Here is a 15,231-nt window from a genome sequence, read left to right on the forward strand (position 1 = left end):
AAATACCTAGATCTTTATCATGAGTTTAGTACAGTACTTACATGATCTCGATTCTTTATCAACTTAAAGCGATCAAAAAGTTAAGATCGGTGTACCACAGATTTTTCGAACCAAGGATTATAATTAACCCTTACCATTCCATCCCAAAAAGAGATCACCAGTTGGATCTATGAGTCACAGTTTGTAGTTTAGAGATGACAAGTTTCCTAATACATGATCACCTACTGATCTTCCGACTTCGTAAGCCCCTCTGGGCACTCTCTCTGTCTTTATCTCTCTCTCTTTCTCTTCAAATTGCACAACTATAGGGTTTTGTTTTTTTAGGATTCCACATCTGATTTCTTCCATGCACTTCGATCTTCACTCACTTCAATTTGATCGACAATCGACGATCGATGGCTGTGTGAAAACAAGTTTCGTAACTATGTAAATTAACCTCCATACGACCAGATCACGCGTTGCCAGTTACTTTTCCGACTGATCACGAAAGTGCAGGCCGATGAAAAGGGAGAAGCTCGAAATGGAGACACCGAAGATTTACCATACTTTACACAATGCTTTTTATATATTTTTAGTGATTATATGGGTGGAGTTTGTTGACTTTTTCAGATGATCAACTGATTAAATAATAAATTAATGAAATGTGTAACTTCTGGTAAAAAACTGGTCAACCTTATATTATAGGTTATTTGAGAATACTATTCATAGCATTAAAAATATTATTATTATAACAAAATTCTATAAGTTGCTAAAAGTTTTTATTAATTACCTTTTATTACTTCTTCTTTTAAATTCTTAAAAGTTAAACTTATTATTATAAGTTCTTTAAAAATAAAATTACATAGACTTTTAAGTAATATTATTATAACCCCAACTTTGTTACATATACTATTATTATATGGTTCTTCAGTGAACCCAAGACAAAAAGCGTATCAATCAAATAATAAACCAAACCACAAACCTATGCAAAAATTTAAATATATAATAAATTTTAGCCAAGTAGAATAGATCGAGGGGCACTACCAAAAAAAGATCGTTGGCCACCCACACGCGCAAATGAAAAAAACACCCAAAAAACTTTAAAAATGCTGAAATTACGAGAAAATATTGCTGATCAAAGTGGGAAGTTTGAACTGAGGGAGGAGCAAGTGGGTGAATATGGAAATGCAGAAACGAGTGAAAGTGAAAGAACTTTTATACATAGCACACAAACAAACATATTTAGCTAATTTTATGTCGACTGGACAGAAAGTTTGCAATTATGGCCGTCGCGAATGCACAAATTCATTCAGAACGTGCGTCTACATATAGATATATATGTATATGTATTTGTATGTATAGATCTAGAGACCCCAAAAGAACTGCATGGCATAAGGCCTTATAAGGCGGTTCTTTATTTCCATCCATTTGGGCAACAAAGTAGGTTCTTATATACCAACGAACTGTATCTTTGTATCTTGACTTGAAATGGGTTCAAATATTAGGAATGCTTGCAAAAATCCGCAAGTATTTAGGGGGTACTTCAAAAAAAATTTCTTATCGCTGATTACTAAGTACGCGTCTTAAGTTTTTTATTGTGTAATATTTTCGCAAATAAATATCACTCATTTCCCATTTTCCAGTTTAATCTGGTTGCCACAGCTATTTATTGATGGAATATGGACTTTTGGGCTCGTATCAAGAGGGTTTCTATATATGTAAGTATACGGTATACCATATACCATGTAGTATAGAATAGTCATCGGTATAGTCATACCCCTTAAGTGGAAAAGTACCGAGTACCACATTCCAAACTCAGTAGTTGGTGCTTAGAGCTTCGGTGGTTACGTGGTGGTGCAGCAATAGCAATAGCAATCGATCGATCGATCAGTTCGCCAAAGTCGAGGTCGCACCACAAAGGGGGATATACGAAAATGTGTATGTTTGTGTGTAGGTATGAATAAATGGGGGTATATATAGGGTGGCATGAGCATGTGCGCAAAAACAAAGGCCTAAGGGGACCTAAACTACAGTCGAACCTCTTAAAGAAGTAACCTCAAACCGAGCTTATATACACTGATAAAAAAAATAAATAAAAAGCCATAATATTCACTTTATAATATGATAATCTTTTTTTAAATAAAATTATTAAGAAATTTTTATGTTAAAATGTAAAAGTTTAAGATCTTTAAAATGACTAAAATTAAAATTGAATTTAATATTTTCGAATTTACAATTACTATATTTTTTCTATCAGTAAATTCATACATAGATTATATAGAATTTATAATAGAAACAAGAACACAATAGATTCGAACCTGTAATGTAGGCTACCACTTTTTAAATAACATTTTTTTTTAATGGTAAAATTAAGATTACCAAAAAATGCACCTTACAATCGAAATTAAATATTACTATAATAAATAAACCAACTACTTTTTAAGCTTAAGCTATGATACTAACGGGTTGTAAACAAATTTATAAAGAAATACCTATAAATAGATATTTTCGAATCGGATTCCAACGAATCGATGGGAAACCGTCAAGGGGTTGGGGGTAATGAATCAAAATTGGTGTGGGGAGCCCAAATAAAAAACCACTTTTGGAATTTCGCCTGTACCGAAGCGTCGACGTCGACGGCGGCAGCGGCGGTGGCAGAGGCGTCGGCAGCGACGACAGAGTGTCTGGCGGCGTAGCAAGAACTGGCGACATTCTGTCTGGTGGCGATCGCCGCAACGTTGCCACTTTTCATCGGCCTGCTCTCCCTCTCTCAACGACATACCTGTTTGGGCGCTCCCTCTCTCTCTTTCCCATTTTGGAGCAGACAGAGCGACGTCAGCGATGAATGTGGATGAACATAAAATGAATGTGTGGCAACGCAACTCCAGGCCCCCCACCCCCATTCTGCCCCTCTCTCCTCTTATTCATTCTCTCTGCTCTGGCGTTCATCCAGACCCCCACACACACACACTCGCACTTTGGCGCTTGCTGCCCACGTCCGCTTCTCTATTCGCCATCTCGCTCCAACGCAGTGTAGTTGGGGCGCAATGTGTGAATACGAAAATAAATTAAATAACATTAGCTTGGTACACCTTGCGATTGCCACTGTGCGGCGCTCTCTCTCGCTCTCTCTCTCTCTGGCTGCCGCCAACGCAGACATTGGGGCGCCGTTGTTTTGTTGTTGCTAACGTGGCAAAAGCCAAGATCATGATCCTGGAAGGCTTCGCTTTGCTCCTGGAATGTCAACGAGAGAGAGAGAGCGTGAGAGTGGGGGGCGATCTCTCCGCTATTTCCTGTGCCCAGCAACCAGGGCTGGAGAGCCAACATGGAACATGGCGCCAGGGCTGGCATATTAAATTAGCCAAGCTCCCCATCTCTCTCTCTATCGCTCCCACTCACTTTTTTTGTATTGCTGCCGCTCTGTCTGTCTTTCCAATTGAAAATCGACAACGGCGCAACAACAACAAAGTGTGGCGCTGCAGAAAAGAGAGAGGGGGAGGGGGAGGGGATGGGGGAGAGCTCGACAGACGAGTTATGTGTGGCTGGCGGTGTAAAAAAAACCTGTTTGTTTAAACAACAATTTTGTACTAAAAATACACACAGATACACACACAAAAGCTGTGAAGTGGAAGAAGAAGAGAGAGAGAGAGCGGAGCGGGAGCAGGAGAAAACCAACGAGCACGAGTGCGAGAGTGAACTCGTAATCGCACACACATATGGGGCCAACTCACACTCACACTCACACATGGTGTGGCGCTTTATGCTGCGCTGCTTGGGGCGCAGCCGAAAGAGGAAGAAGAAGACGAAGAGGAGCTAAAGAAGCCGAAGCAGCGGCAGAATGCAAAAGGGAGTGAGAGAGATAGAGAGGGAGGGGGAAAGGGGGGTTGGAGCGAAGAAGAAGAGGAAGAGCCGCCTGCCAGTTTGTCTGCCAAGAGTGCGCCACACAGTCTTCGATTGTTCCTCTCCCCTGCCCCCACTACTTCTCTCGCTCCCCCCTCCCCCACTGCCCGCTGTGCACACAGCTGCATCGGCGGAGGCAACTTTTCGTCCGCTGTTGTTGTTGCTGTCGCTGTTGCTGCTGGCTGGGCACGTAGGCGTCCGCTCGTCTGTCGCTGTGGCCACAGTCGCAGTCGCGAAAATAGCATCCAAAGAAGGGATCAAAGATACAGTATCTCAAAAAAACAACCTACAAAATTTTAAAAAAATTTAATTTCCTTATTCATTTATTTGGCCACAGTCATTCATTTTTAGTGGCCACTGTCGCAGTCGCGAAAATAGCATTCGAAGAATCTCAAAAATAAACAACCTATAAAATTAAAAAAAAATTCATTTATTGATCAATTTATTTTTTCAAATACAAATATTTTTATAAAATTTCCAGACTAAAAAAAATAATATAAAAGGCCTATGAAAATAACCTTTTTAATATTACTGTAATTTATAAACTTTTAGCGTTAGCCAGACTGGGATACTTAAAGATCCCTTGGACATTTTAGGAATTTCATAATTGCTTGCAATTTTTAGATTGCCTATTTTCACTTTTGATTAATCATTTGCCATGACTAGTGCTTTGGGCATGAGTAAATCAAACCGAGAGATAAGATAAGATCTCCAAGCGAAAATAAATAGAATATGTTATAGCGCAAGGTTAGGTAATACAAATGGTGTATCATTTTAAAATAGATTATATTGTTTTTTTTTTGGAAGAACTTCTATTATTTTGGCCTGCACCGTCGTTTTGCTGCGTTCTGTGGTTCTATTTAAATGTACGTGTGTGTGTGTTGGCGTTGGAGGGCCCCCAATATTTTTTTTGAGGCACAGGCCCCAGGCAGCGCCTTCTTCTGCTTCTTCTTCTTCTGCTGCCCCCTTCTTCAGGCTATATTTTGTTGTTGTTGTTTTTTCACGTTTTTATGCGCTTCGTTCACGTTCGACTGCAAAACAGAAATTGACTCAAATCGACGTCGTACCCCCCTTTTGAGAACACCCCCCTTTGCTGCTCCCCTGGACAGAAAAGTGCAACCGCAAAGCTGCGACGCCGGCAGCGCAGTCGACGTCGGCGTTTGCTAACTAGCCAAAGACCAAAAAAAGGATGAGTAGAGAGGGAGGCAAAGAGAGAGGTGCAAAAAGGAAGAAGACGACGGCGACGGCAAAACACCTGAAGCTCAAAGGCTAAGCTTTGTATAAGTGTGTGTGTGCGAAGGATAGAGAGGGAGAGAGGGGAAGAGAAGAGGGGGAGAAGGAGGCAGCGCATTAAAAGTCAGGCGAAGCGAGGCGAAAACAGGCAACACAAGGATCCAAGAAATTCCAATTCTCGGAAAAGTTAATAAAAGTTTTGCCTTCGCGCATTGCCTTTCTCATGTGTACACTGTAACAAAAAAGTAGTAGATTCAAAAGATATTAGATAAAAAGATTTTTATGGATATACAAAATATTATACTACTATCATATTGAAAATACTTTAAAAGTAATATAAAAGATACATAAATACAAATAATTTTAAGTCCTTGAAATATTCGAAATGTAAAAAAAAATTTTTAACAGGAAAGAAATAAATTTAATGTTAGGGATAGTTAGTTAGGAGAGCCCAAAAGTCAAGGACATTGGGGTAATAATTTTTTTATAACAGTGCAGTCCTTCTGACCACTTCCCTCCGCCCCCTTGTGTATCCGTAGATATATATATATTTATGTGGCGCGGTTTTTTTCCTTTGTATATGGTCAGCGTGCATTTTTATGCGCCTTCCAACCGCCAAGGCGGCCCAATGTCTGGCCCATAGGGGCCCCAAGAAACGCTGGGTACCAACGGGGGCCTTGAGATTTGACGGGGGGCCAGGGGCTTCGGTATAGGGGTACCGGGGATACTGGGGATGGGACAGCGACAACGTTACTTTACCATGACGCTGGCTTTTTGGCTCGCAGCTTTGGCAGGCCGCTTTCTTTTCCGAGAAGAACTATCCATTAGGCGCCTGAGTTCGCTTCGGTTCGTAGTTACCTGGAATCGGACTTGCGAGTCGATTCTTCGAGAATCGAGAATCGGGAATTGGGAATCGGAAGAGGATGATGGGGTATGGGGCATGGTTGGGGTAGAAACGATCGTGCAGCGAACGATCCTTAATGCTGCCATTGGTAGTCGTTAAGATTGGGCAAGCACCAGAACTTTGAGAAAGGGAAGAAAAGGTTTCAACTGAAAATGGATATTTCACACATTCCCAGTAGCCCAGCAAAATAATGAACCAGAAAATCGGAAAAGGCAGGCGTCATTCAAAGGAAATTCGTCTTATTTATAAAGAATAAACATTAAGTTATTTGAAAAGATATACCAGATCGTAATATATCCTGAAAGTGTTAACAGAACTCCTTGAAAAGGTTTCCAATAAAATAATACTTTTCAGATTGCCTAAAATATTTAATAATAACTAAAATAAAGAATCTTCTGCTTAAGATAAGCTCTATGCTTAAGATCGTATATTTAGTTTGTTGAGCCACAAACAATTCGATATGAATTAATCTAAAATGTACACGAGACGTGATATAGTCAAAATCGGTCGGGCATATCGGTGCTAAAACAAGAGTGGAACCAGCACTTTGACTACAAATAACTGTTCATACGTACTATATCATTTAGGCCTTCAACTGATATAATTTACCGCTCGTATAATGTTTTCCTGGATCTAGTTTTTGTTCGCCGCCCGAAACGTGATCGACCCACGTGGATCGGTGGGGGGGCGCACAAACAAATAGGGCTTATTCGAGGGGTGACGTACCCCAAAGCCCCAGCCCCAGCCCCATAAAGATACCAGAGTGGTCAGTGGCAAAGAGATTGCAGCAGGGGCCCCCAACCGATAACCTGGGGGCACTACGTGTTCAGATAGATAGTGCCGATATGAGTGTGCGGGCGCATATAACACATATGTATATAGAGGAGTATATTCACGATTCAGATTGTGCACGCCATGCCACTATATAGTGCACTTTGTAATTGCTCGAGCCCCATTCCGTCGAAAATTGTTTACAGAATCGACTTTTATTGGCCGACAAATAGAACTTGGCACTTGAATCGCCTTTGTTTGATCTTATCGCCTGATAAGGCTCATATGTATACGTTCCGTATACCTATATGTCTGTTCTCCTGGGGTTTAGTCATAGGCTAAATGAGCATGCCTGTTTTCATAGCTGAGGAATTTCCTGTTTTTTTTTGTTATTATAATTTTTAGGTTTTCTTGGTTATATCATGAGTTATGGTATTGTCATAATTAAAGGATCGATATCTTATAGGTTGATATCTAATGGTAAGTTGATTCTATTTCTTCTTATCACAGGATTTCGCAAAGAAGTGTCTTGGAATCGCGAGAGTATCCTGGAAGAACTACGTCTCATAGGGTTTGTATCTATATCTTATAGGTTGATATATTAATGGTAAGTTGATGGATTCGCAGGATTTCTTTGGGGAGTGTCTTGGATTCGTGAGATTATTCTGGAAGAACTACATCTTATAGATTTCTTTTGAAAGTGTCTTGGAACCTTGGAATTTTATAGGGTTCGAATCCTGGAAATGTATCATCAGATGATCTTGATGGGTTTCACTTTTGGAATCTTTTCCTTTTCGGGGCACTGAGTGTATCCTGGCATTTGTTTTTCTTCTACTTGGGGGCTCCATCTTGCGATTCTTCAGTCTTTGGTCTTTCTTCTCTCCGTGTGTCTCTTTTGGTTTGTTTGTTTGTGTGGGCTTATTCAAACGCAGACAGCGCGGCGGCAGCAGCGTCGTTGAAAAAAAGCAACTCCTCTTCCTCCTCCCACTCCTCTCCTTCCTTCGCCCTGTCTTCCCCCTTCCCTTGAAGATTGGAGATCATAAGTGCCCCAGCACGTCGTTCTCCTCCTTCTCCTTCTCCTCCTCCTCCTTTTTCGTCGGCTGCCGCGCCCTTTCCCTTTCCCAATTTTTTATACTTCTTTTTTTTCTCAACTTTTTAATCAATTCATGGGTATGGAGTATGGGAGTATGTGTGTATGGGTTTCTTCGATTTTTACGTTACCTTTTTATATTCAATTTTTATCTCTTTGCCTTCGTCTTTTCCGCTTCTTTTTTTGTTTTGTTTTTGATAAATCGATTTAGAAGCCGACGGGGTCTAAATAAAAAAAAAAGTGGAATTCTTTTGATTTTTTATGCCGGTGTGTGTGTGTGTCTGTTGCTTTTGAACTTTTTTGTCGGTTGAATTTTTGGTACGAGTGTGTGTGCGTTTTTCGGCATATTTTTGGGTTGTTTGTGGCCGCTTTACTTGGAAATGCAATTCAAAAATGTATTTCTCTCGCCTTTTTTAAAGGGTTTTTTTTTTAAATTTTTGTTCACATTTTTTTAAAAATATGTCAATGAAAAGTTTGTTTTTCGCTCATTTGGCTTGTTTTTATATAATTCAATTTATTTTTAATTAAATATAAAACTCGTATTTAATATTTGTACTTTTTTAGCCTCTAAAAAAACTTTTTTTTAAGTTATTTTCTTAAGTTTACTTGGTTTGGCCTTCTTTTTAATGCTTAAAATGTAAGAAGTTTTTTTTTTCAGATTTCCAATTCTTTTTTTGTCAGTGCATCTTGTTATTTTTCTCCGCATTTTGTGTTTTTTTTCGTGTGCAGGCGCTTCGCAGGCTCCATCTTGTGTTGCCGTCCCTTTCCCGCTTCCTTGATCTTTCCAGACAGTCCGTCGTCGCTTTTCAATTCGTGGGTGCAGCGAGGGGGCGGGGGAATCGGTTTGGGTACAGTGGGGCGGGGCAGCAGCAGCAGCGACGTGGGAATCTGGACCCCAGAGATCTATCATTATTGCTTTTGGTTTTTGTTGGTTTTGTTTTTTTCAGAGCTAGGTGACTCCAAGATCTCTCTCGCTCTCCCCATCCCTTTCGCACTTTATCTTGCCATATCGCACGCGCAAATTGATGCTCGACAACAACACCATATATATTTGATTTGTTTTATGTTTTTTATTTATTTTTTATTTATCATAAATTTGCATACACACGCAAGCCAAGCAGCCCACTGTCGCCGACAAAAGCACACACACACATGGCGACCGACGCATGCAAATAGCGAAAGAGAGCGAGGTGTGCGCCGGTGTGTGTGTGTTTCATTCATGAATTCCAGATTTTGCCGAAGCAGGAAAGCAGAAGAAGAAGAAGACGAAGATGGAGCTGAAGCTGCTGAAGTAGAAGAAGAAGAGGCAGCATTTTCGTTTGTCATTTGCAACAAGTGCTTCTTTTAGTTGCACTTATTGCATGCCCTTTTTGTCATTTCTAGTTGTTGTATTCCTATTTTTTAAGCTTAGACAGAACGGCGGCAACGTCGACAGAAATAAGCTAAAGCTATCTATATATATATATTTATTTTATAGTATATATGCACCCACGGCCATAACAACGAATAAAAAAAAAACCAAGATAGTTGGAAACCTCTCTTCGCCTGTGTGTTGGTGTAAAAATATAAAAAATGCAGCAATGCATTCAACAGTTGATTCAAGAGAGAGCGAGAGAGCGGCGCTCAACAAGTTCGTTCAGCGATCTGTTGCGTCGCCCGAGTGTGTGAGTGTATGTGTGTGGTGGCAGGGGGCGTCGGCACAGGGGTGTGGGTCAAAAGGGGTGGGGGGACTGGCGGCGGGGCAGGGGGGCGTGTGGAGTGGCAGTGCCAGAATGTCTGGCAGCCACGACTCTGGCGCACACTCACACCACTTGCGGCTGCCTTCGTGTCGGTGTATCTGTGTGAGCAACTGGCAGAGCCAGCGAATTTGTAGCGCAGCCAGAAACAGAAAAAAAACAACAACGGCAACAGCAACCGCAGCCGCTAACGAAAGTCGCAGCACAGTGGGGCAAAAAGTGACCATATAAATATTTAAAATTTCATATTAAGTTATTGGAATTTAATATTAAAAAAAAAGAATTTCCTAAAAGAAGCTTTAAATTAAAGCTTAAATTATGCATTTTTTTACGCCTACAAAATTGACATTTTTACTCCTAATTTAAAGCTTTCCATAAAAACAATATTTGGTTATCACCCAAAAGCTTAAGAAATTAGTAGTACTTTATTGCTTTTGTCATACTATTTATTTTCATAGAAATTAACTAATCAACTTTTTATTTACTTATACTTATCTAAAAGGACAACATTATTAAGTTAAATATTTGATAATTATAAAGCAAAAATATTTTCTGGTGCATTTAATTAATACTGCTTAATATGATGGGCTAAATAAAGTAGTTACTTTTCATCTTGCTCTAGTAAAGCAATAGAAAGATTGTATTTAGTCAAATACCTCATTCACCTGTTTTTATTTATTTGTCTTCACTAGTTTTTAGCTTCTGAACAACATAGAAAAAACTACAAGTGCAAAATAAGTATATCACCTAACATTAAACACACATTTTTTGCAAAATAAAATTGAATTTATTTTTTAAATAAAACCCAAAAACACTACCCCTTTGCCCCACTGTGCCGTTGGCGGTGTTTGTCAGTTAGTCAGTCGTCGGGTGACTGTGGCAGTGGCTCCGCAATCGAAAAGTGTGTGGGGGGAGGGGGATTGTTCCGTCCCCTGTTGTCCATTCGGTCCCACCGTGCACACCGCACAGCAAAGCAAAACGGGTATGTGGCCATCCCGCTCGCACTCGCGTGCGAGATGCACACATGCAAAGGCAGACACCTCGCGACATGATTGTCGTCAGTTTGTCTGCAGTGCTCAATGCCTCAGCGCCATGCGTTGTTCTTGTTGTTGGTCTCTCTCTCGCTCTCTCTCACCCGTTCGGTTTCTGTTCTCTCTCTCTGCATCTCCACCGTGCACGCACACGAACACCCACACGAAGGCACGGGCACGGCAAAAGCAGAAACAACAACAGCGGCGGCAGCAGACAGGCAGGCACTTTACGTATGTGTGAGTGAGTGAACTCGCGCGCGCAGTCGACGTCGGCGCCGGCAGCGACGCAGCGGCAGCAGTCTAGAACGTATCTTCGAACTAGAACGCCGAGGGCAGAACAATTGTGTTTTGGATTCCTTGCCGTGCGGATCGCAAGCGCGAGAGTTATGAGAAGAGCGTAGCAAAGCGTACGAAGTAGTAGAAGCAACAGAATTCGAATTCAGAATCGACAGAAAACAGAGGCAAAGAGGAGTAGAAGAAAGAAAAGAACGTTATTTTTTTAACAGTGTTTTTCTGCGCCACACTCTCGAAATACATATTTCAAACGGATTTTCAAAGTGCTTTTCCCATTTTTTACAATATATAAAACTCCAAAAGTATCTGTGTGTGTTTGTGCGCGCGAGTGCCCGTGTGTGTGTGTGTGCGCAGTCGACGTCGCTGCTTTGGGGACAGAGCTGCCAGATCGCGAGTTATGAAAGCGCAAGCGTCGCACGCAAGTAGCAACAACAAAAGCTACTGAAAAAAACTCTACAAAAAACACCGCACCACACACTCTATTTTTTATTTGTTGCCAAAAAAAAGGAAGCAAATTCTATACACACTTTATAAGAAAAGAGATCTTGAAAAAAAGACGATCATGGATAGCAGCGAACAGTTGAACGGAGCCGCGGGAGCTTTGAATTTCAAGCGGCCCAAGGATTCTGCGGAGAATGCGGCGAGCAATTCTACAAGCAACTCTTCGGGCAGCCCCAAAATGGGCAGTCGCCGGATCTTCACGCCCCATTTCAAGCTGCAGGTTCTGGAATCGTATCGCAACGACAACGATTGCAAGGGCAACCAGAGGGCGACGGCCAGGAAGTACAACATTCACCGCCGGCAAATCCAGAAGTGGCTGCAATGCGAGTCCAATCTCCGCTCCTCGGTGGCCAACAATCAGCAGCAGCAGCAGCAACAGCAGCAGCAGCAGCAGCAACAGCAGCAACAGCAGCAGCAACTTCTCCCCCAGCAATCTGCATCGCCCACTCCGGCGGCGGTCAAGGTGTTCCATCAGCTGAGCCATCCGCTGGTGCATCAGTTGCATCATCATCATGCGGTGGGTCATCACCACCATCACCACCACCATGCCGCCCATCACCATCATGCGGCGGCAGCGGCGGCGGCAGCAGCGGCGGCAGCAGCAGCAGCAGCGGCCCACCATCATGCCGCCCATCATCTGTTGGCGGCGAACGGCATGGTGCCGCATCCCCTGGCCGCCCATCCCCATCTGCATGTCCCGGTGGCAATGCATCCGCAGCAGCAACAGCAGCAGCAGCACTTGCAACAGCAGGAGCAACAGCAGCAACAATCGGAGGCCACTTCGAATGGCAGCAATCTTTCGGCCGCCAAAATAGCCGCTGTGGTTGCCGCCGCAACAGCAGCAGCAGCAATCCCCGCCAGCAGCAGCAGCAGCAACGGCAGCAGTTGCAACGGCAGCAGCAACAGCAACAGCAATTGCAACAGCAACAACAGCAACCAAGTGCCAATTCAAGTGCCAATCCTGAGCGGATCCCCGCCTGCAGGTGGATCCACCACTAGCACCACCACCACCTCTGCCTCCTCCTCCTCCTCCTCCTCAGCCAGTCACATTCCACACATGCCCTATGCCGCCTATCATCATCACCACCACCAACATCCCCACTTTCTGGAGGCGGTGGCCACGCCCGCGCCCATGGACCTCTCCCTCGGCTCCTCCGCCCGCCGTCAAATGCAGCTGAACGAGAAGGTTGCCGATCCCTCCGGCGTGGATCTCACCTTCCGCAAGCGCAAGGTCATCACTAGTCCCATGCAACCCGACAAGATGAGCAAGCTGGAGATGCAGGAGGAGGAGGAGCAGATCAAGAAGGAGCCGGAAACCGAGAACGAGGATGTAGAGGTGGATGTGGAGACGGAGCAGCCGGAGGAGCATAAGGTGCCCTCCAAGCAGGTCAAGCTATTCAAGCCCTATTTGCTGGACGACGACGAGGAGAACCAGCAGGAGGAGCAGGAGGATTTGGATGAGGGCGCTGGCGGCGAGGAGGATTCATCAGAGCATGCCGACAAGGACGACTCCGATGAGGATGATGATGAGCTGGACAACAAGAAGAAGCAGCTGCGACGCCACAAGAAGAAGATCGGCGAGCAGCGGGAGCCGATCATCTGGAGCAATCATCCGTATCCCGGTGGCTGTCTATCGCCCGGAAGCAGCAGCTTTCAATGCCCCACCGGGATTCAGCAGACATTTCCCGTCATTGCCGGGGGGAGTCCTAATCAGGCAGCCACGCCCCTTAGCCCCTTCTCGGCGCCCGCCCTCTCGCCCACCGGCTTCTGCTGCCCCAAAGGATCGCCCGTTTCCGGCTACGAGAGCAGCTCCTCCACCTACAGCGACAGCGGCAGCAGCTACAGCCTCAATCTCCAGCTGCATGCCGTCTACAACGACAATCTGATGTACATGCAACAGCAGCAGCAACAGCAGCAGCAACATCACCTGCAACATCAGCAACACCTGCAGCGCTGGCTGGATCAGGAGTCCAGGATCCTGGCGGATTCGGCGCCCACAAACCTGACCCTGGTGGCCTAAGAACACACAACATACAAGTAGCAACTAAGGAAGCAGCAATCCCACCAATCGGATGTTTTAACGGCAGTCACTGGGCCTGGCCTTTTAGTTCCCTAAGCCATATTTAAGCCTATGAATGAGAGTTTTTTTTTCCTAGCCTTAAAACTTACCTTACAAATCCTTAGATCTAAGCGAAAAAAAACATATATCTTCCAAGCATATCAGCAAAAAAAGCCCCCACACAAAACCCTAGGTTTAGATAACATTTCTTTTTTTTTTTTTGGTTAGCTATTAAGAACAAATTAAGCTTAAGTTTAGGTTTTTCTTTTTTTTTATGTGTAAATAATTGTGTACAAAAGAAAAGCAAAAACAAGGCGAAACATTTGAATTTGCTTAAGAATTTCAACGCTAAATTTATTTTGTAAGAGAGCGAGAGAGAGAGAGAAAAATGTGAAAAAATGCAACTTGAAAAACTGAGAAAATTGTTAAGAGTAAAGCTTTAAAAACAAAACACACACCTTTACAAATACACACACACACACCGTTTTTATTTGGAAATTGAAAATTGAAAATTCTTGTGATATGAACAAAACAAATAAGAAAACAAAATTTTTTAATAAATTGTTGAAAACTGAAGCTTAATGAATATATATATATTTACAAAACACAAAGGAGAGCAAGAAATTAAATGTACATCTAAGGGTTAAATCTAAAAGTTAATTATAATTATATACAATATACATATATACAATATATTTATATACAAACAAGAGAATAACGTTTTTTTTTGTGCATTGCCAAGGGAAATCTTTAATGAACCTATTTAAAATAAAAGCGCATATACATAGAGAGATATTTACCTAAAAACATATATATATATATAAAAATCAGTATTTTTATATATAACATTTGACAACAACAACAATAATTGTGTGACCATAAACAACAACAAGAGAAAGCAACAAGAAAACGAATTGATTAAATTAACAACAGAAAACTAAAAAAACTTTAAATTGAACTGGTTTTATCATTGAATTTGGGTGGGGCTTTCAAGGGAAGAATTGATTTTTAGATGGATGGAACTTTTTCGGGATGATCCTCTTTTCGATGGTTTTAATTTGCTGATCTTCCGAGATCCCTTGGAAATTCGAAATGATAATTTTGGTATTTCAGCTATCATATGCAAAAATATTTCAATATGAAACTCTAGGAATTGGAAAAGGATTGCAAGATGATCTTAAAGAGTTAGGAACTCTCTTTTGAAATGGTCTTTGCTTTAAAGGATTCGGAAGTAAATTCTAAACTATTTATCATATAATAAAATATTTCAATATTTTAATATGAAAGTCTGAAAAGATCTTCTATAGTTAAAAAGCCTCTTTTAAAATGGTATTATCTTCAAAGGATTCGGAAATGATTTTCTCTCATTTATTTTCCAAATACCCCCAATCAATTAGCATAATCTACAGATTCTAGAAACATCTCGCTGCCTTCAGCTCGGTAATTCTTAGCTGACTGAGGTGAGGTTAAGGCCCCATTTATAGAACCGATCGCCGTTTGATCTCGGCGATCATACGAATGTGCCATTTGCGTGCCTCATTGTGACAACTCATGGGTTGTCAGTCTGCCAGTCAGTCAGTCAGTCATTCTATCAGTCAGTCAGGGCAAAAGGCTTAAGGCTTTGGGGCTTTCCATTTCGAACCACGGACCACCCAACCACCCACCGCCCCTCGAACTTCTCGGTTTCTGGTCGAAATTCGCTTGGCACATTTCGACGGCGGGGTATGACTAAG

At 42.2% G+C, this 15,231-nt stretch overlaps 2 protein-coding genes across 2 annotated transcripts in view; one reads left to right on the forward strand and one right to left on the reverse strand.

Moving 5' to 3' along the window:
* The window catches only part of Atg5 (autophagy protein 5), a 33,862-nt gene that overhangs the window by 5,234 nt on the left and 13,397 nt on the right, over positions 1-15,231 (reverse strand). The gene's annotated exons all lie outside the window — the stretch shown is intronic.
* brk (transcriptional repressor brinker) lies at positions 10,956-14,462 on the forward strand. Its single transcript, XM_017145994.3, has one exon. The coding sequence runs from the start codon at positions 11,501-11,503 to the stop codon at positions 13,457-13,459; it is 1,959 nt and encodes a 652-aa protein (XP_017001483.2). The 5' UTR covers positions 10,956-11,500; the 3' UTR covers positions 13,460-14,462.

The sequence above is a fragment of the Drosophila takahashii genome, chromosome X (assembly GCF_030179915.1).
Source record: "Drosophila takahashii strain IR98-3 E-12201 chromosome X, DtakHiC1v2, whole genome shotgun sequence".
Classification (NCBI taxonomy): Eukaryota; Metazoa; Arthropoda; class Insecta; order Diptera; family Drosophilidae; genus Drosophila; species Drosophila takahashii.